Below are 24,933 nucleotides of genomic sequence, written 5' to 3'. Positions count from 1 at the left end.
TGGGGGACTTGTCCCTGATTTTAAGACTTTATCAAGTTCCTGTAAAATTATTTTAATCAGTAAAGTGTGGTAAATAAAATATAGTATATATCCACACAATGGGATTCTATGCAGTAACAAAAGTGAGCAACCTATAGTACATGCAATGCCTAAAAGGCCCAAGCGCCCTAGTGAATTTCAGGGAAAGCAAATTTTAAAGGCAAAGTGAGGGAGAGAGTACAGATTAAATTATCGTCTTGTGCATAATCCTCTGATTGGTTGATGATGTGGTAATAGGTGTATGTCCTACAGGTTAACATTGTCAATTCAGCTGGACTAGGAGCTACTACATGCTCATGGTCATCATGCAGTCAGCTTCTTCCATTTGGTAGGGACTTCAGTGTCTTGGGTTTCCCTGATGTCTCAGAAGGCAAAGTGTCTGCCTGCAATGTGGGAGACCTGGGTTCGATCCCTGGGTCAGGAAGATCCCCTGGAGAAGGAATTGGCAACCCACTCCAGTACTCTTGCCTGGAAAATTCCACGGACAGAGGAGCCTTGTAGGCTATAGTCCATAGGGTCGCAAAGAGTCGGACATGACCGAGTGACTTCACTTCACTTCAGTGTCTGTAAAATAACTTGTTGTTCAGTGGCTAAGTTATGTCTGTCTCTGTGGTCTCATGGACTGCTGTTTGCCAGGCTTCTTTGTCCTTCACTGTCTCCTAGAGTTTGCTCAAATTCGTGTCCATTGAATGAGTTTTCATTCCCATCCCAAAGAAAGGCAATGCCAAAGAATGCTCAAACTACCACACAATTGCACTCATCTCACATGGCTTATAAAGTAATGCTCAAAATTCTCCAAGCCAAGCTTCAGCAATATGTGAACCGTGAACTTCCAGATGTTCAAGCTGGTTTTAGAAAAGGCAGAGGAACCAGAGATCAAATTGCCAACATCTGCTGGATCATCGAAAAAGCAAGAGAGTTCCAGAGCAACATCTATTTCTGTTTTATTGACTATGCCAAAGCCTTTGACTGTGTAGATCACAATAAACTGTGGAAAATTCTTCAAGAGATGGGAATACCAGACCACCTGACCTGCCTCTTGAGAAACCTATATGCAGGTCAGGAAGCAACAGTTAGAACTGGACTTGGAACAACAGACTGGGTCCAAATAGGAAAAGGAGTACACCAAGGCCGTGTATTGTCACCCTGCTTATTTAACTTCTATGCAGAGTACATCATGAGAAATCCAGCTGGGCTGGATGAAGCACAAGCTGGAATCAAGATTGCCAGGAGAAATATCCATAACCTCAGATATACAGATGACACCATCCTTATGGCAGAAAGTGAAGAAGAACTAAAGAGCCTCTTGATGAAAGTGAAAGAGAAGAGTAAAAAAGTTGGCCTAAAGCTCAACATTCAGAAAATGAAGATCATGGCATCTGGTCCCATCACTTCATGGGAAATAGATGGGGAAACAGTGGAAATAGTGTCAGACTTTATTTTGGGGGGCTCCAAAATCACTGCAGATGGTGACTGCAGCCATGAAATTAAAAGATGCTTGCTCCTTGGAAGGAAAGTTAGACCAACCTAGATAACATATTCAAAAGCAGAGACATTACTTTGTCGACTAAGGTCCGTCTAGTCAAGGCTATGGTTTTTCCAGTGGTCATGTATGGATGTGAGAGTTGGACTGTGAAGAAAGCTGAGTGCCAAAGAAGTGATGCTTTTCAACTGTGGTGTTGGAGAGGACTCTTGAGAGTCCCATGGACCGCAAGGAGATCTAACCAGTCCATTCCAAAGATCAGTCCTGGATGTTCTTCAGAAAGAATGATGCTGAAGCTGAAACTCCAGTACTTTGGCCATCTCATGAGAAGAATTGACTCATTGGAAAAGACTCTGATGCTGGGAGGGGTTGGGGGCAGGAGGAGAAGGGGACGACAGAGGATGAGATGGCTGGATGACATCACTGACTCGATGGACGTGAGTCTGAGTGAACTCCGGGAGTTGGTGATGGACAGGGAAGCCTGGTGTGCTGCGATTCATGGGGTTGCAAAGAGTCGGACATGACTGAACGACTGAACGACTGAACTGAACTGAGTCAGTGATGCCATCCAACCATCTCATCCTCTGTCCATGCCCTTCTCCTCCTGCCCTCAATCTTTCCCAGCATCACGGTCTTTTGCAATGAATTGGCTCTTCCTATTGGAGGTGGCCAAAGTATTGGAGCTTCAGCTTTAACATCAGTCCTTTCAATGAATATTCAGGGTTGATTTGCTTTAGGATTGACTGTTTTGATATCCTTGCTGTCAAAGAGACTCAAGAGTCTTCTCCAGCACCAGTTTGAAAATGTCATTTCTTTTGTACTCAGCCTTGTTTATGGACCAGCTCTTACGTCTGTACATGACTACTGAAAAAACCATGGCTTTGACTCTACAGATATTTGTCAGCAAAGTGATATTTCTACTTTTGTTTTTTTAATATAAATTTATTTATTTTAATTGGAGGCTAATTACTTTACAATATTGTATTGGTTTTGCCTTACATCGACATGAATCCTCCACAGGTGTACACATGTTCCCCATCCTGAACCCCCCCTCCCACCTCCCTCCCCATACCATCCCTCTGGGTCATCCCAGTGTACCAGCACCGAGCATCCTGTACCATGCATTGAACCTGGATGCATCTCTACTTTTCAATATGCTGTCTAAGTTTCTCATAGCTTTTCTTTTAAGGAGCAAGCATCTCTTAATTTCATGGCTGCAGACACTGTACACAGTGATTTTGGAGCCCAAGAAAATAGACTGTCACTGTTTCCATTTTCCCCTCATCTATTTGCCATGAAGTGATGGGACCAGATACCATGATCTTCGTTTTTTAAATGTTGAATTTTAAGCCAACTTTTCCACTTTCCTCTTTCACCTTCATCAAGGTTCTTTAGTTCCTCTTCACTTTCTGCATTAGGGTGGTGTTATCTGCATATCAGAGGTTGTGTGCACCAGACACTATGTTCTTCAGGAAGTAACTAAAGAATCTACTATATGGTTGATTTAGTGTTTAAATTGTTATGGGTTCTCCTGGCCCAGCTGCTATTTTTTTTGCTGTTGCTACATATTCACATTATTTTAAACATTAATTCTTGAGCCAGCCTTTTGTAACTCAGGACAGGCCTGGATCACTAAAGCTTTTCCATAAACATGAGGCAGCCAGAAGACAGGGAGGTGGTGGGCAGGGTCTATCCTGGGAAAGCCCCAAAAGGCCCTACTTGGTTACAGAAAAATTAGCTTTCATATCAGCAAGTATTCTTCCAAACTCTTATGTTTCTAAAAATTCATATATTCTCATATTTCTTGAAGGAAAAAAAAACTCTACCTTTCTCAAAAAGCCTTCTCCTGTAACTGAAAATATTTAAGATTATTGTTTCTGTTTTTAGTTATTTACATTCTACTTAGAAACTCAACAGACTGCTTTGGGCTGAGTTATAATCTGCTATTACCCCTAGTGTAATAAATGCCATTGGCTTTATGAATGGAGAGCCTAGGGGCAATGCAAAAAAAGGAGGAACAAATTGCAGACTTTATATAAATAACTGGAAAAGTATACATAGTAAGGACAAAATAATTGGATTTTAATAGAAATTATATAGATCCTTCAACACAGAATACCATGGTTCTTTATGGATTGCCTTGGATAATATCAATGATCTCACTGTAAACTTGATGATAGACATCTAATCCGAACAAAAAGTCTACATGATTATAGTAAGAAATCGTTTTATGGTAAATATGGTTTGTGATTTCAGAAAGTAAAATTTTAACATCTTCAGGATCAGCCAGCAAGTCGCTTTGACCACTCCAAGTTGCAGTTGGCACACTCATATTTGTCACATTGTACAGTGGAGAAGTTGTCTAAATGCAAATAAATAAAAGCAAGAGTTTCCAAAAAGAACAATACATATAAAGTGTTACTTATTAATTCTTTAAATTATAATTTAAAGTACAATTTAAAAGTAAGCTTAATCTAAAATAATTGTTATTAAGGAAGCAATGAGTATAAAAGAATATTGTAATTTTTACTGATTAATAGAAATAAATCAGATACAAATTAAAACTAGAGGTTATTCTGATTCAGAGTATCAGAATTTTCTTTGGCTTATATAACTGTCTATATCAGTTCAGTTCAGTTCAGTTGCTCAGTCATGTCCGACTTTTTGCAACCCCATGGACTGCAGCTCGCCAGGCCTCCTGTCCATCACCAACTCCCGGAGTTTACTCAAACTCATGTCCGTTGAGTCGGTGGTGCCATCCAAACATCTCATCCTCTGTCGTCCCCTTCTCCTCCTGCCTTCAATCTTTCTCAGCATCAGGGTCTTTTCAAACGAGTCAGTATGTTTATTAGTAAATGATAAACATTGGCAGTCAAGTTCAATATGATTTTAATGTATTTTACCTCAAATGTTTACACAGGGAAACTATATCAGGCATTGGAGCTTAGCAAAGGCAGAAAAGTATGGTGGAGAAGCATAAATTTTGAAGTAGATAGACTTGGGTTCTAGTATTTCAAGACATTTGTCATCACACTCAGACAGTTTTTATCAGCTTCTCAGTAACTTCTACTTTTTCTAGTTAGTATATGTGTTTGTCTTATCTTCCCAAACACAACAGTCTTAGGGTCAAGAACAATGGTATGCTTGCTTTGTATTTCTTATTTAACCAAGCTCAGAGCTATGCACATTATAAATACAGTATTTTTCCTTTTGACGGATGATGAATTATTCTACTGCTTGTCAATTTCTCTAGACTTATCTGAGACATTTGTTGTTAAAATACATAGAGAATATGGAAAAGTCACTTTGGTTGGAAATGAACATATGGATCCAAAACAAGATAATCTTCGTTTACTGGTCCTTCTCACTGTACTACCATACTCTTGGGTTTCACAGATGAATCTTTAGTAGTAAAAATCATTTCAATTGATCAGGGAGATAGTCTTTAATTTATACATAATTATGTACCTGATTAAAATGAACCAAGTTCAGATCAGGACTGCCCCAGTCAAAAGCTTTCAAGTGACTAGAATTAAAAAGCTGAAAGAAAAATTTTAAAGTAAGACTATACTCATATTTCCATTACAGTGGCAGCTGATACGTGTTAGGTATGCGTTGCACAGAAAGCCCCTTTGTACTACCAAGTCTGTTAGTGTTTGTGTAGGTGGGATTCTTTGTTCCTCTCTTCTTATACACAGGTTAAGAAATGGAAGAGCTAGGAGGTGGGGGGCAGGAAAATCTGCAGACAGTAATTCTACCATCTTCATATAAATGCACATCTCCTGAAGGCCTTTTACCTTATTAAAGGGAGCATGTGTGTTTGGGGTAACATTAGGCTTTCCCAGAAATTCTCTGCTGTGTCTATAAAGGTCTAGGACTAAGCGTGCTAGGACTAAGATGACACTGCCCTAAAAATTATTGCTTCAAATAACAAAGATCAAGAACATGTCCCAGAAGCCACCCCTTTCTTCACCCCTTACCACTTGCAGCTTCACCACCAGCTTTGAACCTATTAGGTCTAATCTGACTTCGACTGTTTTCCCCCGATTATGTTTTCATTTCAAGAAGGCTAAGTTTCTCATGTGACTCATCTTCTCCAGGATGATAAAATGTCTACGTCTCTATATATCCCATATTTTATCTCCTCCCAACACTCCCCAACTCTTAAAACTCTATCATCGGTTATACCATCATCAACCTATACGTTAAAACACTTCTCTGATTGTTAATCTGATTTTCCCTGAGAATACTTCTTTCCATGCAGTTCCAAAACTGGCCAAGTTTATTTATGACATTAACATTTGTAAAATTTTGGTCAATTCTGAGACTTTTTTTTCATCTTATCTATGAGAAGCATTTGATCACCTATTTATTCCCTTACCCTTGAGATATTTTCTTCACTTAACTTCTAGAATAACATGATATCTTGGTGTTCATTATTTTTTTTTTCATTGTTTCAGTCAGTGCTTCTTTTAATCTTCCTTGGCAAATTTAGCCTCTCCTGCTGACCTCTAAATCTTTCCATGTCTCATCACTTAATCTTTACTCCTCTTTTCTTCTCTATTTATACTATTTGTTTTCTCATCCAGTCTCTTGGCTTTAAATGTTATACATATTCAAAGTGTTTATCTTCTTTTATAAGTCTTTTCTAAATTCTAGACTCCTATCAGACTCCTGCTCAGTTGCTTCAGGCACGTCTGACTTTTCGTCACCCTAAGGGTGTAGCCCGCCAGGCTTCTCTGTCAATGGGATTCTCCAGGTAAGAATGCTGGAGCAGGTAGCCCTGCTCTCCTCCAGGGCATCTTTCCAACACAGGGATCAAACGCCTGTGGCGTCTCCTGTGGCTCCTGCAATGCAGGTGAATTCTTTACCACTGAACTGCCACAAAGCCCTCTAGACTTCTAAACACAATTTATTCAAAATCAAGACTTAAATGTCTAAAACAGCACCTCCAAAACAGAACATCCTATCCTTCCTCTAAACACATTCCATCATCAAACTTCTCCCTCTCCTTCAAAATTAATTTCATCTTTTCGTTACTTAGTCCAAACACTTCGGATCATCCAAGATTCATTTCTTTTACTTCTCATATTTCCATGATTAAATTTTGTGGGCTCCAATTTCATGATATACACATGCATATTCAAAATCTAACAATTTTTATCACCTCTACTGGGAACATATCAGAGCAAGCTATCATCAATTCTCTTTTGCATTGCTGCAATAATCTGACTTTCTCATTGCTTATACTCTTGCTTCACTATAATCTATTCAACATAGAAGCTAAAAGCATTCTTTGAAACGTGTTCAGTTCAAGTCGTTCAGTCGTGTCCAACTCTTTGTGATCCCATGGACTGCATGCAGCATGCCAGGTTTCCCTGTCCACCATGAACTCCAGACCTTGTTCAAACTCATCCATCGAGTTGGTGATGCCAATAAACTATCTCATCCTCTGTTGTCTCCTTTTCCTTGATTCATGGACCTAACATTCCAGGTCCACTTTCAGCCTGTGATTCATCCAGCCCTAAATAAAGTCAGCCACTGTTTCCAGTTTCCCCATCTATTTCCCATGAAGTGATGGGACCAGATGCCATGATCTTCGTTTTCTGAATGTTGAGCTTTAAGCCAACTTTTTCACTCTCCTCTTTCACTTTTATCAAGAGGCTCTTTAGTTAGTTCTTCCTCACTTTCTGCCATAGGGGTGGTGTCATCTGCATATCTGAGGTTACTGATATTTCTTCCTACAATCTTGATTCCAGCTTGTGCTTCATCCAGCCCAGTGTTTCTCATGATGTACTCTGCATAGAAGTTAAATAAGCAGGGTGACAATATACAGCCTTAATGTACTCCTTTACACATTAGAATATGGTATTTATCTTTCTCTTTCTCACTCACTTCACTCTGTATTACAGGTTCTAGGTTCATCCACCTCATTAGAACTGATTCAAATGCATTTCTTTTTATGCTGAGTAATATTCCATTGTACATATATACCACAACTTCTTTATCCATTCATCTGTCAATGGACATCTACGTTGCTTCCATGTTCTAGCTATTGTAAATAGTGCTGCAGTGAACAATGGGATACATATGTCTTTTTCAATTTTGGTTGTCTCAGGGTGTATGCTTAGGAGTGGGATTGCTGGGTCATATGATGGTTTTATTCCTAGTTTTTTAAGGAATCTCCATACAGTCTTCCATAGTGGCTGTATCAGTTTACATTCTCACCAACAGTGCAAGAGCTTTCCCTTTTCTCCACACCCTCTCTAGCATTTATTGTTTGTAGACTTTTTGAAGGGCCATTCTGACCACCAGACCATCTGACCTGCCTCTTGAGAAATCTGTATGCAGGTCAGGAAGCAATAGTTAGAACTGGACATGGAACAACAGACCGGTTCCAATTAGGAAAAGGAGTACGTCAAGGTTGTATATTGTCACCCTGCTTATTTAACTTCTATGCAGAGTACATCATGAGAAACGCTGGACTGGAAGAAGCACAAGCTGGAATCAAGATTGTGGGGAGAAATATCAATAACCTCAGATATGCAGATGACACCACTCTTATGGCAGAAAGTGAAGAAGAACTAAAAAGCCTCTTGATGAAAGTGAAAGGAGAGTGCAAAAGCTGGCTTAAAGCTGAACATTCAGAAAATGAAGATCATGGCATCTGGTCCCATCACTTCATGGGAAATAGATGGAGAAACAGTGGAAACGTGCTAGACTTTATTTTGGGGGGCTCCAAAATCACTGCAGATGATGATTGCAGCCATGAAATTAAAAGACGCTTACTCCTTGGAAGAAAAGTTATGACCAACCTAGATAGCATATTCAAAAGCAGAGACATTACTTTGCCAACTAAGGTCCGTCTAGTCAAGGCTATGGTTTTTCCAGTGGTCATGTATGGATGTGAGAGTTGGACTGTGAAGAAGGCTGAGCACTGAAGAATTGATGCTTTTGAACTGTGGTGTTGGAGAAGACTCTTGAGAGTCCCTTGGACTGCAAGGAGATCCAACCAGTCCCTTCTGAAGGAGATCAGCCCTGGGATTTCTTTGGAAGGAATGATGCTAAAGCTGAAACTCCAGGATTTTGGCCACCTCATGCGAGGAGTTGACTCATTGGAAAAGACTCTGATGCTGGGAGGGATTGGGGGCAGGAGGAGAAGGGGACGACTGAGGATGATATGGCTGGATGGCATCACAGACTCGATGGACATGTGAGTGTGAGTGAACTCTGGGAGTTGGTGATGGACAGGGAGGCCTGGTGTGCTGTGATTCATGGGGTCACAAAGAGTCGCACACAACTGAGCGACTGAACTGGACTGATTCTGACCACTGTGAGGTGATGTCTCATTGTGGTTTTGATTTGCATTTCTCTAATAATGAGGGATGCTGAGCATCTTTTCATGTGTTTGTTAACCATCTGTATGTCTTCTTTGGAGAAATGTCTGTTTAGGTCTTTTCCCCACTTTTTGATTGGATTGTTTGTCTTTCTGGTATTGAGTTGTATAAGCCACTTGTTTATTTCGGAAATTAATCATTTGTCAGTTGTTTCATTTGCTATTATTTTCTCCCATTCTGAGGGTTGTCTTTTCAGCTTGCTTATAGTTTTATTTGCTGTGCAAAAGCTTTTAGGTTTAATCAAGTCCCACTTGTTTACTTTGCTTTTATTTCCATTACTCTAGGAGGTGGTCATAGAGGATCTTGCTTTATGTCATCAAATGTTCTGCCTATGTTTTCCTCTAAGAGTTTTATAGTTTCTGGTCTTACATTTAGGTCTTTAATCCATTTTGAGTTTATCTTTGTGTCTGGTGTTAGAAAGTGTTCTAATTTCATTCTTTTACATGTAGCTGACCAGTTTTCCCAGCACTATTTATTGAAGAGGCTATCTTTGCTTCATTGTATATTCGTGCCTCCTTTGTCAAAAAATAAGGTACCCATAGGTGCATGGGTTTATTTCTGGGCTTTCTATCTTGTTCCATTGGTCTATATTTCTGCTTTTGTGCCAGTACCATACTGTCTTGATGAGTGTAGCTTTGTAGTATAATCTGAAGTCAGGAAGGTTGATGCCTCCAGCTCCATTCTTCTTTCTCAAGACTGCTTTGGCTATTCATGGGTCCTTTGTGTTTCCCTATGAATTGTGAAATTTTTTGTTCTAGTTCTGTGAAAACTGCCATTGGTAATTAGATAGGGATCACATTGAATCTGTAGATTGCATTTGGTAGTATGGTCATTTTCACAATATTGATTCTTCCTACCCAGGAACATGGAATATCTCTCCATCTGTTTTATGTCATCTTTGGTTTCTTTCATTAGTGTCTTATCAATACAGTAACACTTTAAATGTTTCTAGTGTTCATTAAATTTAAGGACACTCTCATAATCATTATCCTATTTAATTCTCATAGTTATTTTTGTTAGGTGAGAACACGATTATTAGTTCTATTTTTAAAATTAAAGAAACTGAATTCATAAAGATTTAATGATCTTATTTAACATCCTACTGCCAGTAAGATTTAGAGAAAGAATTCAATATCTTGTATTTTGATCTCAAGCATATATATTCCTATTTTATCTTGGCTCTCAATATTAAGATGGCATTCATATGGAATTTTCCTTTATCAATATTCACTCAACAAATATTCTTCAGTATCTACTATATGCCACAAACTTAGTTTTGCAGTAGATAACTGAACAAAACTTGGTCATGGTCTTCATGGAGTTCATAATTTAACAGAGGAGAAAGTATAATCTAGTGAAAGAGTAGGTATTAAGAGACCTCTGTTCTTCTCTTAGTTTTTCTGTTTATTTGTTTTGTTTTTTAAGAAAAAGTTTTAAATATATGGGCATATTAAATCATGAGCATAGTCTAGTTGATCCCTTGCCTACTGTTCTGAATGAACATTTTCTCATTTGTAAAATAGAAAAAACTGTACTGATCTTATTGCCTAAACTGAGGATCCAATAGATTCTATTATTAACATATATTATAAACTTTTAAGAATCATAGATATTTTTCATAACGTCAATGTATCCTTCTAAATTTATCATTCTATAGCAAAGGCCAGATCCCTAGAATGGTGAGATAAGCTGCAAGCAGTTTAAATAAAATTTTACCAAAATGCACTTTAAAATGTATTTTGGTGTACCTGACTCCAGTGGAGCATATTTTGAACAGATGTTCCTGCTGGGTTTTGTGACATGTACACATCCACACGACTCTGAGAGTGTAAAACATTATTTTTATTCTTCCAACCAGAAAAAACAATCTTTGATATTTATTAAACTAAAAAATTTCAAGGAAATTTAATTTATAATAAATAGTGTTAATAAAACAAAATTATATTTAACTTAAATACATTTAAAATGTACTTATTAAATGTAAATTTTGCATTAATATAGAAGATATTATTGGATTTCTAAGTTCTGAGGTCCATCACCCATACTGAAAACAATCAAAACCGATGTAACACACACCTTTTGAAAGCACTAAAGAACTGAAAAGATAGAAAGAAATTACCAGGACAAATGGAAGAGAAAAGAGAGAGAATTTTAAAAGAAGAGCAATGTACTAAAGTCACTTAAGTTTATCTGCCAGTCCTAGAAAATTTAAAGTTTCATTTTAAGAAATCAGTTCAGTTTAGTCGCTCAGTCATGTCCCCCTGAAATGCAGCACACCAGGCTTTCCTGTCCTAGAGAAGGGAACTGCAAACCACTTCAGTATTCTTGCCATGAAAACCCCATGACCAGTATGAAAAGGCAAAAAGATAACTAGTTAAGGAGAGCAAAAATCAGCCCAGGACTTTTTGAGGACAGTGGGAAAGTTTAAAAAGAAATTCTTTCCATAATAACCTGGGGTCCCAAAGTTTTACACAACTCAAAGTAAAGCTTAATCAGAAATACAGCTGTGCTCATGCCAATCTGTAACCTAGGTTTGCATTGCCTACATACTTCCTGGGAACCTCCATCAGTGAATAAGATATAAAAGGTCAATGTAATCCTTACTAAAACCTCAACAAATTATGTTTATGATACTGACAAACCACTTCCAAAGTTTATGTAGAGAGAAAAAAGATCCCAAAATAGCCAACACAATTATTAAAGGGAGGATTGACAAGACATAACCTCAAGACATTATTAATATAAAGCTACAGTAATCAAGACAGTGTAGTATTGGTGAAAGAGTGGACAGATAGATAAATAGAGCCGAATACAGAGCCCAGAAATAGACCCCTAGAAACACAGTTAACTGATCTTTGACAAAAAAACAAAGGCAATGTAATAGGAAAATGATAATCTTTTCAATAAATGGTGTTGGAACAAGTGGATATCACATGGGGGAATAAAAAGAATCTAGACACAGACCTTACATCCTTCACAAAAAATGGCTCAGAACAGACCATAGGTCTAAATGGGAAATGCTAAACTATAAAACTTCTAAAAGATAACACAGGAAAAAAACTAGACAACTTGAGTGTGGCAATGACTTTTCAGATACAGTACCAAAGGCACAATCCATGAAAGAAATAATCAGTAAGCTGAATTACAAGAACTGGACAAAGTCAAAATTCTGGGTTGTTTGATGACATATTTTCCAAATTACATTGATGAGAGTTTTTGCTACCTAATCTTCCTTGCGTGATAACTTCCTTTCAGTTTGCTGAGTGACACTGGCCTGATTCTAGGCACTGCCTATCTGCAAACTGCAAGATTCTCTTCTGGTTTTTCATACTGCCTACAGGAAAGAAATTTCAAATCAGATCCTAATTTCCTCATCAATCTTGATAGGATCAAGAGGACTGAATTAAAGAAAAAAAAAGAACTGAATCAAACTGAACTATCACTCTTGCTGTTCCCATACACACTGTGTGTGAATTTTTTCACTTCAAACTTTCCCAATCCTAGATAACTTAGTACACAATTAATTGCAATTGATGACACTGTCAACTTTTGTCCCAGAAAGGAGACTCACAAATTTAAAGGCTAAGAAGTTAGAATATAAGCTTTCCTACTGCAAGGAGATCCAACCAGTCCATTCTGAAGGAGATCAGCCCTGGGTGTTCTTTGGAAGGAATGATGCTAAAGCTTAAACTCCAGTACTTTGGCCACCTCATGTGAAGAGTTGACTCATTGGAAAAGACTCTGATGCTGGGAGGGATTGGGGGCAGGAGGAGAAGGGGACGACAGAGGATGAAATGGCTGGATGGCATCACTGACTCGATGGACGTGAGTCTGAGTGAACTCCGGGAGTTGGTGATGGACAGGGAGGCCTGGTGTGCTACGATTCATGGGGTCACAAAGAGTCGGACACAACTGAGCGACTGAACTGAACTGAATAGTCCACCTACAAAAGAGTTCTCAAAGACATTATAATTACAATAAAGACATCATAGCCAAATATACTATCCAAGACATAGAATAACTAAGAAAGGCAAGTAGAAATAAAGATTATATTTATGATGTTTCTAGACATTCTATGGTAGATATATAACACTAGATAGAAGAATATGAGAGGCCTTTTTAAAAAGATAATCTATGACAGAAAATTATGCTTTTCATATTTTTTGGGAAAAGGAAGAGAATGGAGTTCTTTTCTTCTATTATGAAGAATATTAGTGTTTCTTTCAAATATCTGTAATTGACTGAAACTTGCAATAAGACCTTCTTGAGGTTAAAAAAAAAATCAACATATATCCTTGTGGTATGAAAATGTGCTTGGAAATGAAGAGAATACCTATTTTCTTATGAACAGATACACTGGTTCTCATTAAGAACTTTCTTTAAAGGCCCAGGAGCAAGAATCAATAAACTAGTCCAAATGACACAAAAAAACTGCTTTTTCCAAATTTGGGTTTTTTAATTTAACGTGCTGATAAAACCTTGCATCTTTAAGAGAATTTATATACAATCAATATAAATGACCTTCTAATAGTAGCTTGAGTACCAACAGAGTTTCCCACCCCAGTAATTTTGATGAATGCCAAAAGCTTGTAAGTTAATTGCCAGGAACCTTGATTATGGAAAAATCAAGGAAGTGGAAAAGTGTTAGGAATCAGGATATAAGAGAAAGGGTTATATAAGACAGTGAATGGAAGACAAATACATGAAACCCTCAGACAACTAACATCTAATTGCAAAGACTAATAAAGATAACTGTAGCTGTAGCTAGTCTCTATTCTTTACAGAGATTAAGAAAAATATGGAAGTAAAAAAAATCCCAGCATGCTAATATAAATTAGTTTCTTAATGTTGGTACAGTCACAAAATTAGAAAGGCTAAGAATCTAACTACAAGAGTAAATGGATAAAACATAAAATGATACACAAAGCATAGAATAAGCACTATTAAAAGCTGCTTTCTAAAAATTGGCAAAATATATTTTCAATTCAACTTGTTCTCACCGTATTTAAGTTCTTTAGGTCATATCCACTTATCATAAACAAGACATCACGACAAATCTTACCAAAAATCTTCAGTGGACACAGCTTTGAGCCAACAAATCTTTTAAAGGAGGTATTAGGTAAGAACTCTTTGCTGCCAGAAAAAAGCTGTAAAATAAATTTACTGTATTCATGTTTGGAAGACTAAAACAATTTAATCAAAAATTGATGTGGTGAGTTCACTATATTTACAACCAAATACATTATCTTACTGTTTCAAACATTTAAATTAAGGGATGAAATTTGAGAGCAATATATAGAGACGATTTGATTAATGAATTTCATATACAATGAGTCATCCAAAAGTATCATAAGTAAAATCCTATTCCTGTGTAGAAACAAAGGCAAGAATCCAGTGTAAATGAAGCCAAAAAATTCAAATCATATATGTGGCTGTGCAAACTTAGCTAAGACCTTTTATTTTAAAAGCAGAGCATCATTAGCATTTTGGGTTGTCAACTACAAAAAGGGAAGAAATAACATACCTTGATCAGTGACTTCCAGTTGTATGCCATTTTAATTAAAGGGCTTTTTGAGTATTTAATGGAAAAAACTGGGGCTAAGGCAAAAAATACTTTGATTCTATCAGCTATCTTTGGTATTGTGGAAAATGTTATGAAAGCTGAAAGAAAATAAGATATAAATAAACTATTCTTAATCACGATCATGTAAGAAATGACAATGGTAAGGTCAATAATTAATTTACTAATTCACTACCCATAATGAGACATGCATATTGATTGCAACATAATGCTGATTAGTAGGATCTAAAACAAATGTGTAGATTGTAAATGAGGATAATTCAGCAATAAATCAGTTTTATAACACCATAGTTTAAAATCAGAAATATTTGCTATTATACATTAGTGTAACTGGCAATGGCAAAAATGATGTAAGTGAATTTTTCAGATAGATGAATCTACTTTAGGTGAGAAATTCAATAAATATCAAATTGTTTTAATATTTACTTTTAATTAAAAATTTCCTTGCCTTCTTGAACAGAGGCTACTAAACACAATATTTTATTGATAATTCAGAGTAATTAATATGACAAATAAAAGTTTTTCTTTTTTGATAACTTATCAAGCTATGTAACTGCACATCCCCTCTATTTTTATTGGTTCTTTTTTCCCTGGGTTCCAAGAAGTCAAAGAAGCAAAGAATTATATATCATATCAAACTGTGAGTCAATAAGCTCTGGCACAGCACTCATTTTTTTCTTATTTGATTATTTCCTAACATTCTTGGTTCCATACAACTGAAAGCTGATGAAAACTTGGATTAAAATTCACACATGGTTAATAAATATCAGAGAAAATGTCTATAAGAAATGGAATGTGATTGTTATTTAACATAATTTTTCTGGTAGAAAGTGGATGATTGCTATAAGAAATACTTCATATTCTTCAGTCTAGATAATAGTCTTATGGTCTCGATGAAATGATGATGATCAATACAATCTAGATGATACTCTACAGTTTAGAAAAAACTCAATTAATATCGGGTTCTATTATAAAGTAGACTTTTCTGCTTCCCAAGTAGAAAGATTAAGTTTTATGGTACCATGGAAGAGAATTACATTAAGTTTTAGGGAATATTTTTCTGAAAGCAAAATTGATACACATTAGGTAGAAGTGTTAAGTATTGTAAAGGGATGAAAGTTCTTTTCTAGTCATCTTTAAATATAGGAAGGATTTCTTCACCTTTGTTCATTTCTTAAGTTTCAGTTCAGTTCAGTCGCTCAGTCATGTCGGACTCTTTGCGACCCCATGAATCACAGCACGCCAGGCCTCCCTGTCCATCACCATCTCCCAGAGTTCACTCACACTCAGGTCCATCAAGTCAGTGATTCCATCCAGCCATCTCATCCTCTGTTGTCCCATTCTCCTCCTGCCCCCAATCCCTCCCAGCATCAAAGTCTTTTCCAATGAGTCAACTCTTCGCATGAAGTGGCCAAAGTATTGGAATTTCAGCCTCAGCATCATTCCTTCCAAAGAACACCCAGGGGTGATCTCCTTCAGAATGGACTAGTTGGATCTCCTTGCAGTCCAAGGGACTCTCAAGAGTCTTCTCCAACACCACAGTTCAAAAGTAGCAATTCTTCGGCGCTCAGCTTTCTTCACAGTCCAACTCTCACATCCATACATGACCACTGGAAAAACCATAGCCTTGACTAGACGGACCTTTGTTGGCAAAGTAATGTCTCTGCTTTTGAATATGCTATCTAGGTTGGTCATAACTTTTCTTCCAAGGGGTAAGCGTCTTTTAATTTCATGGCTGCAGTCACCATCTGCAGTGATTTTGGAGCCCAAAAAAATAAAGTCTGACACTGTTTCCACTGTTTCCCCATCTATTTCCCATGAAGTGATGGGACTGGATGCCATGATCTTCATTTTCTGAATGTTGAGCTTTAAGCCAACTTTTTCACTCTCCACTTTCACTTTCATCAAGAGGCTTTTTAGTTCCTCTTCACTTTCTGCCATAAGGGTGGTGTCATCGGCATATCTGAGGTTATTGATATTTCTTCCAGCAATCTTGATTCCAGCTTGTGCTTCTTCCAGCCCAGCGTTTCTCATGATGTACTCTACATAGAAGTTAAATAAGCAGGGTGACAATATACAGCCTTGACGTACTCCTTTCCCTATTTGGACCCAGTCTATTGTTCCATGTCCAGTTCTAACTGTTGCTTCCTAACCTGCATATAGGTTTCTCTAGAGGCAAGTCAGGTGGTCTGGTATTCCCATCTCTTTCAGAATTTTCCACAGACAAAGGCTTTGGCATAGTCAATAAAGCAGAAATAGATGTTTTTCTGGAACTCTCTTGCTTTTTCGACGATCCAGCGGATGTTGGCGATTTGATCTCTGGTTCCTCTGCCTTTTCTAAAACCGGCTTGAACATCTGGAAGTTCACGGTTCACGTATTGCTGGAGCCTGGCTTGGAGAATTTTGAGCATTACTTTACTAGCGTGTGAGATGAGTGCAATTGTGTGGTAGTTTGAGCATTTTTTGGCATTGCCTTTCTTTGGGATTGGAATGAAAACTGACCTTTTCCAGTGCTGTGGCCACTGCTGAGTTTTCCAAATTTGCTGGCATATTGAGTGTAGCCCTTTCACATTCATCTTTCAGGATTTGAAATAGCTCAATAGGAATTCCATCACCTCCACTAGCTTTGTTCGTAGTGATTCTTTCTAAGGCCCACTTGACTTCACATTCCAGGATGTCTGGCTCTAAGTGAGTGATCACACCATCGTGATTATCTTGGTCCTGAAGATCTTTTTTGTACAGTTCTTGTGTGTATTCTTGCCACCTCTTCTTAATATCGTCTGCTTCTGTTAGGTCCATACCATTTCTGTCCTTTATTGAGCCCATTTTTGCATGAAATGTTCCCTTGGTATCTCTAATTTTCTTGCAGAGATCTCTAGTCTTTCCCATTCTGTTGTTTTCCTCTATTTCTTTGCATTGATCGCTGAGGAAGGCTTTCTTATCTCTTCTTGCTATTCTTTGGAACTCTGCATTCAGATGCTTATATCTTTCCTTTTCTCCTTTGCTTTTCACTTCTCTTCTTTTCACAGAGAACATTTAAACATTCTTAAGTTTAATGTGTCCTAAATGTAAAAATCCAAGCACTCTTTTAAAACCTTTTACTCATAAATCCTTATGCTTGATTTTTAAAAGAAAAATATTTATACAATTTCTATTTGTGGAATAAATGACAGCTATGACTTCATTGTGCTATTTGGATAGACATCCAGCTTTTATACATTGCAAACAAATAAAACCTTGTTTTTACAGTCAATTCTTTGTGACTAGAGAATACAATATAGAATTAAAACAGGATATAATCTTCCAGGGCACTGCTCTATAATATATGTCTCACAGTCCTGCTTTGGTTCACTTACAGGTCTAGAGGCTGACCTATATCCTTAAGAATATATCTACAAACTTTAAAAGTGTAATAAAGTAATAGCAGCAATGATCTTTCTTGCCATACCAATGGTAGTGCCTTGTGAATGGCCTACATAAAATATTTGCTCCTGTTGGGTTTGCTTCACAATGAAATCAATGGAGGCTGGAAGGTCATATTTAGCCATCTCATCAAAGCTACAAAAGAAAAAAGAAAATAAAAATGTATATTCTACTAATGTTACGTTAACATTTGAAGATATTGATTAGGTAAATATATTTAAAGCATTTTTAAACTCTCCTTGGGTACTATCAATAAGTTAGATAATATAATTTATCTATTGACTAGAGACTTCTGTGAGAGCACAAAGTTAAGGAAATAATATAGCCACAAGACAGTTTTATGAAGAAGGTGATTGTATATTCTAAGTACAGTGAAGTAGACTAAATATATAGGTTACAGAGTGAAAAAATAGAGTAGGGTAGTCAGTAAAGCTTACTGCTTAAAAATGAGAAATAAGCTCAAAATCAAATAACTACTCTTTAATTTTCCAGGTAAAATTTATATAAATTTTAATAGTCTTTTGAGAGCTCTGAGTTGAGAAAAAAAGACTTATGTTTCATTTCATTTCATTCAAAAGGAAGAAAACAGTCCAGTATACTTAAACAACAAAATATTACTCAGTTTTTTCTGTACCTGAAAGCCCAGAATTCCTTGGAATTTGTTTTTAGGTACAAGTGTTTTCGGGACCAGGTAGTCCCTCTGCTGTTCCCCATCCACACATCATAACCAGCATCTGCCAGAAGGAAGCCTAGGCTGTTATTAGGAAGATTGGAAATCCAGCTGCTGGCAGATGTGAGCAAACCATGTTGCAAGTATACAACAAGTCTCTGTACTGGAAAAAAATGTAGAAAATTTCTTTTAAAATATTGTAGTGTCTACATGAGTATCTCACCTCAAATTTAATCTTATAGGGAAAAAAATGTTTTTAAATTGTATAAATAGGGTAAGTTTTACATGTTTTAATCCCATTTTATGTCAGAGGTGTTCACTAATGAATTTCTTTCATATGACCAAGAGGGTAATTAGGTCATGTCACATACATAAACATGGGCTTCCCAGGTTCCCCTAGTGGTAAAGGACTGGCCTGAGAATGCAGGAAAAGTAAGAGATGTGGGTTTGATCCCTGGGTCCAAGAGGTCTCCTGGAAGAGGGCATGGCAACCTGCTGCAGTATTCTTGCCTGGAGAATCCCCATGGGCAGAAGAGCCGGGCAACAGTCCATAGGGTTGCAGAGTCAGTGATGACTAAAGTTACTTACCCCACACATACTTAAACATACAAATTTTTAAGGATATAGAATATTCAAATATTTCTTAGTAACTTGGGGACTCACTTAAATAGCATTGTTCAGTTCAGTTCAGTTCAGTCATTCAGTCGTGTCCTACTCTTTGTGACACCATGAACTGCCGCATGCCAGGCCTCCCTGTCTATCACCAGTTCCTGGAGCCTACTCAAACTCACGTCCATTGAGTCAGTGATGCCATCCAACCATCTTATCCTCTGTTGCCCCCTTCTTCTCCTGCCTTAAATCTTTCCCACCATCAGGGTCTTTTAGAATGAGTCAGCTCTTCTCATCCGGTGGCCAAAATATTGGAGTTTCAGCTTCAACATCAGTCCTTCCAATGAACACCCAGGACTGATCTTCTTTAGAATGGACTGGTTGGATCTCCTTGCAGTCCAAGGGACTCTCAAGAGTCTTCTCCAACATCACAGTTCAAAAGCATCAATTCTTTGGTGTTCAGCTTTCTTTACAGTCCAACTTTCACATCCATACATGACTACTGGAAAAACCATACCTTTGACTAGATGGACCTTTGTTGGCAAAGTAATGTCTCTATTTTGAATATGCTGTCTAGGTTTGTCATAACTTTCCTTCCAAGAAGTAAGCATCTTTTAATTTCATGGCTGCAGTCACCATCTGCAGTGATTTTGGAGCCCCCAAAAATAATGTCAGCCACTGTTTCCACTGTTTCCCCATCTATTTCCCATGAAGTGATGGGACCAGATGCCATGATCTTTGTTTTCTGAATGTGGAGCTTTAAGCCAACTTTTTCACTCTCTTCTTTCACTTTCATCAAGAGGCTTTTTAGCTCCTCTTCACTTTCTGCCATAAGGGTGGTGTCATCTGCATATCTGAGGTTATTGATATTTCTTCCAGCAATCTTGATTCCAGCTTGTGCTTCTTCCAGCCCAGCGTTTCTCATGATGTACTCTACATAAAAGTTAAATAAGCAGGGTGACAATATACAGCCTTGATGTACTGCTTTTCCTATTTGGAACCAGTCTGTTGTCCCATGTCCAGTTCTAACTATTGCTTCCTGACCTGCATACAGATTTCTCAAGAGGCAGGTCAGGTGGTCTGGTATTCCCATCTGTTTCAGAATTTTCCACAGTTTATTGTGATCCACCCAGTCAAAGGCTTTGGCATAGTCAATAAAGCAGAAGTAAATGTTTTTCTGGAACTCTCTTGCTTTTTCGGTGATCCAGCAGATGTTGACAATTTGATCTCTGGTTCCTCTGCCTTTTCTAAATTCAACTTGAACATCTGGAAGTTCACAGTTCATGTATTGCTAAAGTCTGGCTTGGAGAATTTTGAGCATTACTTTGCTAGTGTGTGAGAAGAGTGCAATTGTGCAGTAGTTTGAGCATTCTTTGGCATTGCCTTTCTTTAGGATTGGAGTGAAAACTGACCTTTTCCAGTCCTGTGGCCACTGCTGAGTTTTCCAAATTTCCTGGCATATTGAGTGCAGCACTTTCACAGCATCATCTTTTAGGATTTGAAATAGCTCAACTGGAATTCCATCACCTGCACCTGCTTTTTTTCATAGAGATGCTTCTTAAAGCCCACTTGACTTTGCATTCCAGGATGTCTGGCTGTAGGTGAGTGATCACACCATCATGATTTTCTGGGTCATGAAGATCTTTTTTGTACAGTTCTGTGTATTCTTGCCACCTCTTCTTTAAATAGCATGTTACATAAGATATATTTTATATGATTACTCCACCTTTCTCACTTCATAAAATAATTTTATACTCACATTTTCACAGATATATTTAATATAGATTTTATCACTAGAACCATTGCTTTAATCACCAGTGTTTCCAGAGGTCTCATTTATACTTCCAAGGTTTTTGAGAGGCAACAGCTTTGAATAACATAATGTGTGCTCACTGATAACTTTGTTTTACTCCCCAAATTGCCCTTCACACATAATCCACATCATTATTATCATTACTGAATCCAGGCATTGTAGCTGGAATATTGAAAACAACTTGCATATTATAGCACTTTAATGGCTAAAATATTACATTTCCTGTGATGATACAGGAAAGTTATGAATGGTTTGTACAGACTCTCTGACAGTGCAGACCAACCCTAGATCTGGAATAACTGGCCTTGATCATCATAGAGAGGTAGGGCTGCTGATATATAAGTCTTTATTGGGAAAAATTGGGAAAACATATTTGGTATTGAAATGATACACATAGGCATCTTTTGTTACTCCTATGCCTTGTTTTAACTGTAAATGTGCAAGTATGGCAACTATGACATATTAGGGACATAGTAGCCTTTAGGGATAAAGACTGGTTTATCAAATGAAGAAAGACAGCCAAGAGGAAGAGAAATTTACAGTGGGTAGTGGAGGGAGGGATGTATGAGTACCAGACATGGCATTAGGATTAAATGTAATAGCAGATGAAATAAACTGAATGTGAAAACGTGCAGATCTGAGCAGTGCAAGAGGCACCCTTTACTAGATTATTTTAGTGCCACACCTAGATTTCCTTTGTTAAGCCGCTGAATCATTCTTCCAGCTGTTGTGACTGGTGCTTTTGAAGGGTTTACTATTGCCCCTTTCTGTGTGGAACTGCCCCCAGGCTAAGGGGAATTTCCTCAACCAGACTTTATTTCTTTCTATGGATGCCCTTCTGGCAGTGACTAACTGATACAAGAATGTAAAAAAGCTAGCTCTCTAACTTCAAGGTGGGACCATGTCTGCAGTGCAGTTCAAGGATTCATAAACTCCTCTGAGACAACACTGTATTAGCTGAGTCTTATTCTTCCTTAGTTCCATCCCCTGCCTTCCCGTCTTGTCCACATTACCTTCTCATGAAAATATTCCAATCAGTAAATTACATGCGCCGATATCCTTGTCTCAGGGCTGCTTCTAGAGAACTCTAAGGTACTTACTATATTTTAAAATTATCTTTAATTCTTTTATTACAGTGTTTGAAAAATTGAGTCAAGCCCTGAGGAATGATTACAATAATTATGTCAAAATTTTCTGCCTAGTAGATGTGACCTCTATAAGGATCAAAAATTATATTGGTAGAGGCTATTCAAAATTAATGAATTTTCTCTGAAATGTACCATAATGTTCAAAATGAGAACTTGACAGAGTGTTTTAAAGTATGAAAACAATTTTTTCAAGGAAAAACTTTAAGGACAAAAGGAAAATTCTCTGTTTTTTTTTTTTTTGCAACAGTTAGACAAATAAGAAAAGTAGTCAGTTACATATTGTGCTAGTAAGTGGTACATCTAGAATTATTAATATGACCCTAGTGACAATTCTAGTGTGTTTTCCAGCGTCTCATTCTGCTGACGGTAGTGTATGTAGTACTGGAGTAAAGAGCCATGAGGCTGCTACCAAACTTATCTCTTTGCTATTACTAGAGGAGAGATTCATAGGCACAAAGAAAGAAATTTTTACCAGCCATACTTCAAACCTACAGAATAAAGCTACTGTGTTTCAGAGCATTTCTAACCCCTCATTAAACAAAGAAAATTCTAGGTAATCAACATGTATGAGTATGGTGATCCACAAAGGAAACTTGGGAGGAGCAACGTTTGTTCCGCCATACTTTAAAACCACTCTGAATAGGAAGCTAAAGGAGAGTCAGATTCTCTTTCTGGGGCATACAGAGATATGTATGAGAAGTTAACTGTTCACTTAATCTTTAAACCCTTTTCTTGTTCTAAACTCACTGAGAAGAAATGGAGAAATTAAGAGGTTCAGATAGTCACCAGTTTACCTTGAACTGAGTATTACCTGCATTGTTTTCACTGTTTGTCTTCCCATAGGGAATTCTATAAAGGCCAAGGATATAACCGTCTTCAGTTGTAATATCATACTCTTCATCTGGGTAGCCCCAGTAGGAAATAATTTGACTCTAGATAAGGAAAAAGCAAACCTTTTAGAATAAGACCGTTAGTGAATTAATGTAACCTAATTAATCTAACCTAATCCCATGGACAGAGGAGCCTGGTAGGCTATAATCCATGGGGTCACGAAGTGTAGGACATCACTAACTGACACACACAAACACACATTAAGGTAATAATGAATCTTTGTATTCTCAATCTTAAACCTATGTATTTTTTTATTTTCACTAATTCACTGATTAATTCAGTAATAAATATGTAGAGAACATCTACTAAGCATCAGTCTTATATACCAGGGGTTCATAGATAAATAAAACAGCAACAACAAAAAATTAAAACCCCTGCATTCAAGGAGATATCTCAAGAACTAACCAATTATTTTTTCCTGACTACTAATCATAGTTTTACCTACATACCAATATACAATTTTAAAATGTGTTTACCCACAAGTGTTTGTTTGTTTATATATATAGCTAAGAATATATACATATGTGGAATTTTTGTGTAAATGCATATATAGAATAGAGAAATGATATGTTTATGCATATTTTCATTTCAGACACAGAATAAAGCAGAAATGGAGACTGAAAGCTATAGGATAGCAGATGAGGAGTATTAGTTGACCCATATTCAAAATACATGAATGCAGAGATATAAACTGACTGTAGAACTATTCAAATAAAACCCCTCAAAACAGAGGAGTAGCATTCCCCATTACTTTATTAGCTTAATATTTATGTCCTAGCAACTTACAATATTCATACTTGCTTCAGGGTTCACAGATCTTTGTTTTCTAAAGACACCATGAGTAGTTCCAAGAATTAGGATGAAAGACATCATCTTGAAAAGGTACCACATTTGGAATCTACACATAAAAAGAGATTTTAATAATATTTAAATTGCAGCAATTAATACTATTTGACTGCTTAAATAATTCTGTGAGGTAGGGAATATTACCATTTTCAGATGATAAAACAGAGGCTCTGAAAAATTGAATAAACCTGTTTAAGGATATACAATGTATAACTGGCAATCATGGTTCAGATTTAGGCCTGCTTAACTCCAAAATCCATGTTTTTCCAACTACTCTATTCTGTAGCACAAATTCCCTCTTTAAAGTCTTCTTAATAGTATTGCTTAGCTCAGTTTTAAGAGTTTTACTATATACTGCAGGTTAATATAATTGATATAACTGATATAATAATACTCTTACCAGACTATTATTTATTTAAAGTATGTTTAAAGGTTTTTGGGTTTGGAGAGGGAAAGGGGACTAATGTGAAGATTAGAAAGCTTGCATAGCTTACATTCAGCCTCTCAGGGTTTGGATTTTATTTTGTTTACAGAGAAATGATTTTGAGTTTGAGTAACCAAATTCTGGAAAGCCAGGACAAGTAAATAATTTCTAGAAAACTGAGAAACCAGGGAATCACAGAGGTCACCATCTAGATTCTCTCCCCAGACTTTGATTTACCAATTTCATGAGACTTGTAAAATGAGCCAGACACTGTACCTGAAAGGATATTATGAGGCATTTTTAAAACTCCCAACTTCACAACTTATAAACTGTGTGACTTAAAGCAAGTTACTTACCCTCTCTGAGCATGTTTTCCTACTTAAAAAGTGTAAATAATGCCTACTTCTCAGGTTTGTTATAAAACTTATATTTGATAAATGTGACATGATGCTTTTTTAATATAACAGTTTATTTTCTTGGGCTCCAGAATTGTTGCAGATGGTATCTGTAGCCATGAAATTAAAAAGACGGCTTCTCCTTGGAAGAAAAGCTATGACCAACCTAGAAGCATATTAAAAAGCAGAGACATTACTTTGTCGACAAAGATCC

General features: G+C 37.1%; 1 protein-coding gene across 1 annotated transcript; it reads right to left on the bottom strand.

Moving 5' to 3' along the window:
* Positions 1-3,650: 3,650 nt before the first annotated feature.
* LOC120873984 (lipase member J-like) lies at positions 3,651-23,945 on the bottom strand. Its single transcript, XM_040255176.1, has 9 exons — positions 23,841-23,945; positions 22,975-23,095; positions 18,558-18,756; positions 17,949-18,058; positions 14,444-14,580; positions 13,920-14,066; positions 10,668-10,739; positions 4,991-5,062; positions 3,651-3,884 (listed from the first exon to the last, which is right to left on the bottom strand). Exons 1-9 carry the CDS (start codon positions 23,943-23,945, stop codon positions 3,651-3,653), a joined length of 1,197 nt encoding a protein of 398 aa, XP_040111110.1.
* Positions 23,946-24,933: the final 988 nt, after the last annotated feature.

Source organism: Oryx dammah, unplaced genomic scaffold (assembly GCF_014754425.2).
Source record: "Oryx dammah isolate SB20612 unplaced genomic scaffold, SCBI_Odam_1.1 HiC_scaffold_14, whole genome shotgun sequence".
In the NCBI taxonomy this organism is placed as follows: domain Eukaryota; kingdom Metazoa; phylum Chordata; class Mammalia; order Artiodactyla; family Bovidae; genus Oryx; species Oryx dammah.
This window is presented reverse-complemented; position numbering and strand designations above follow the sequence as displayed.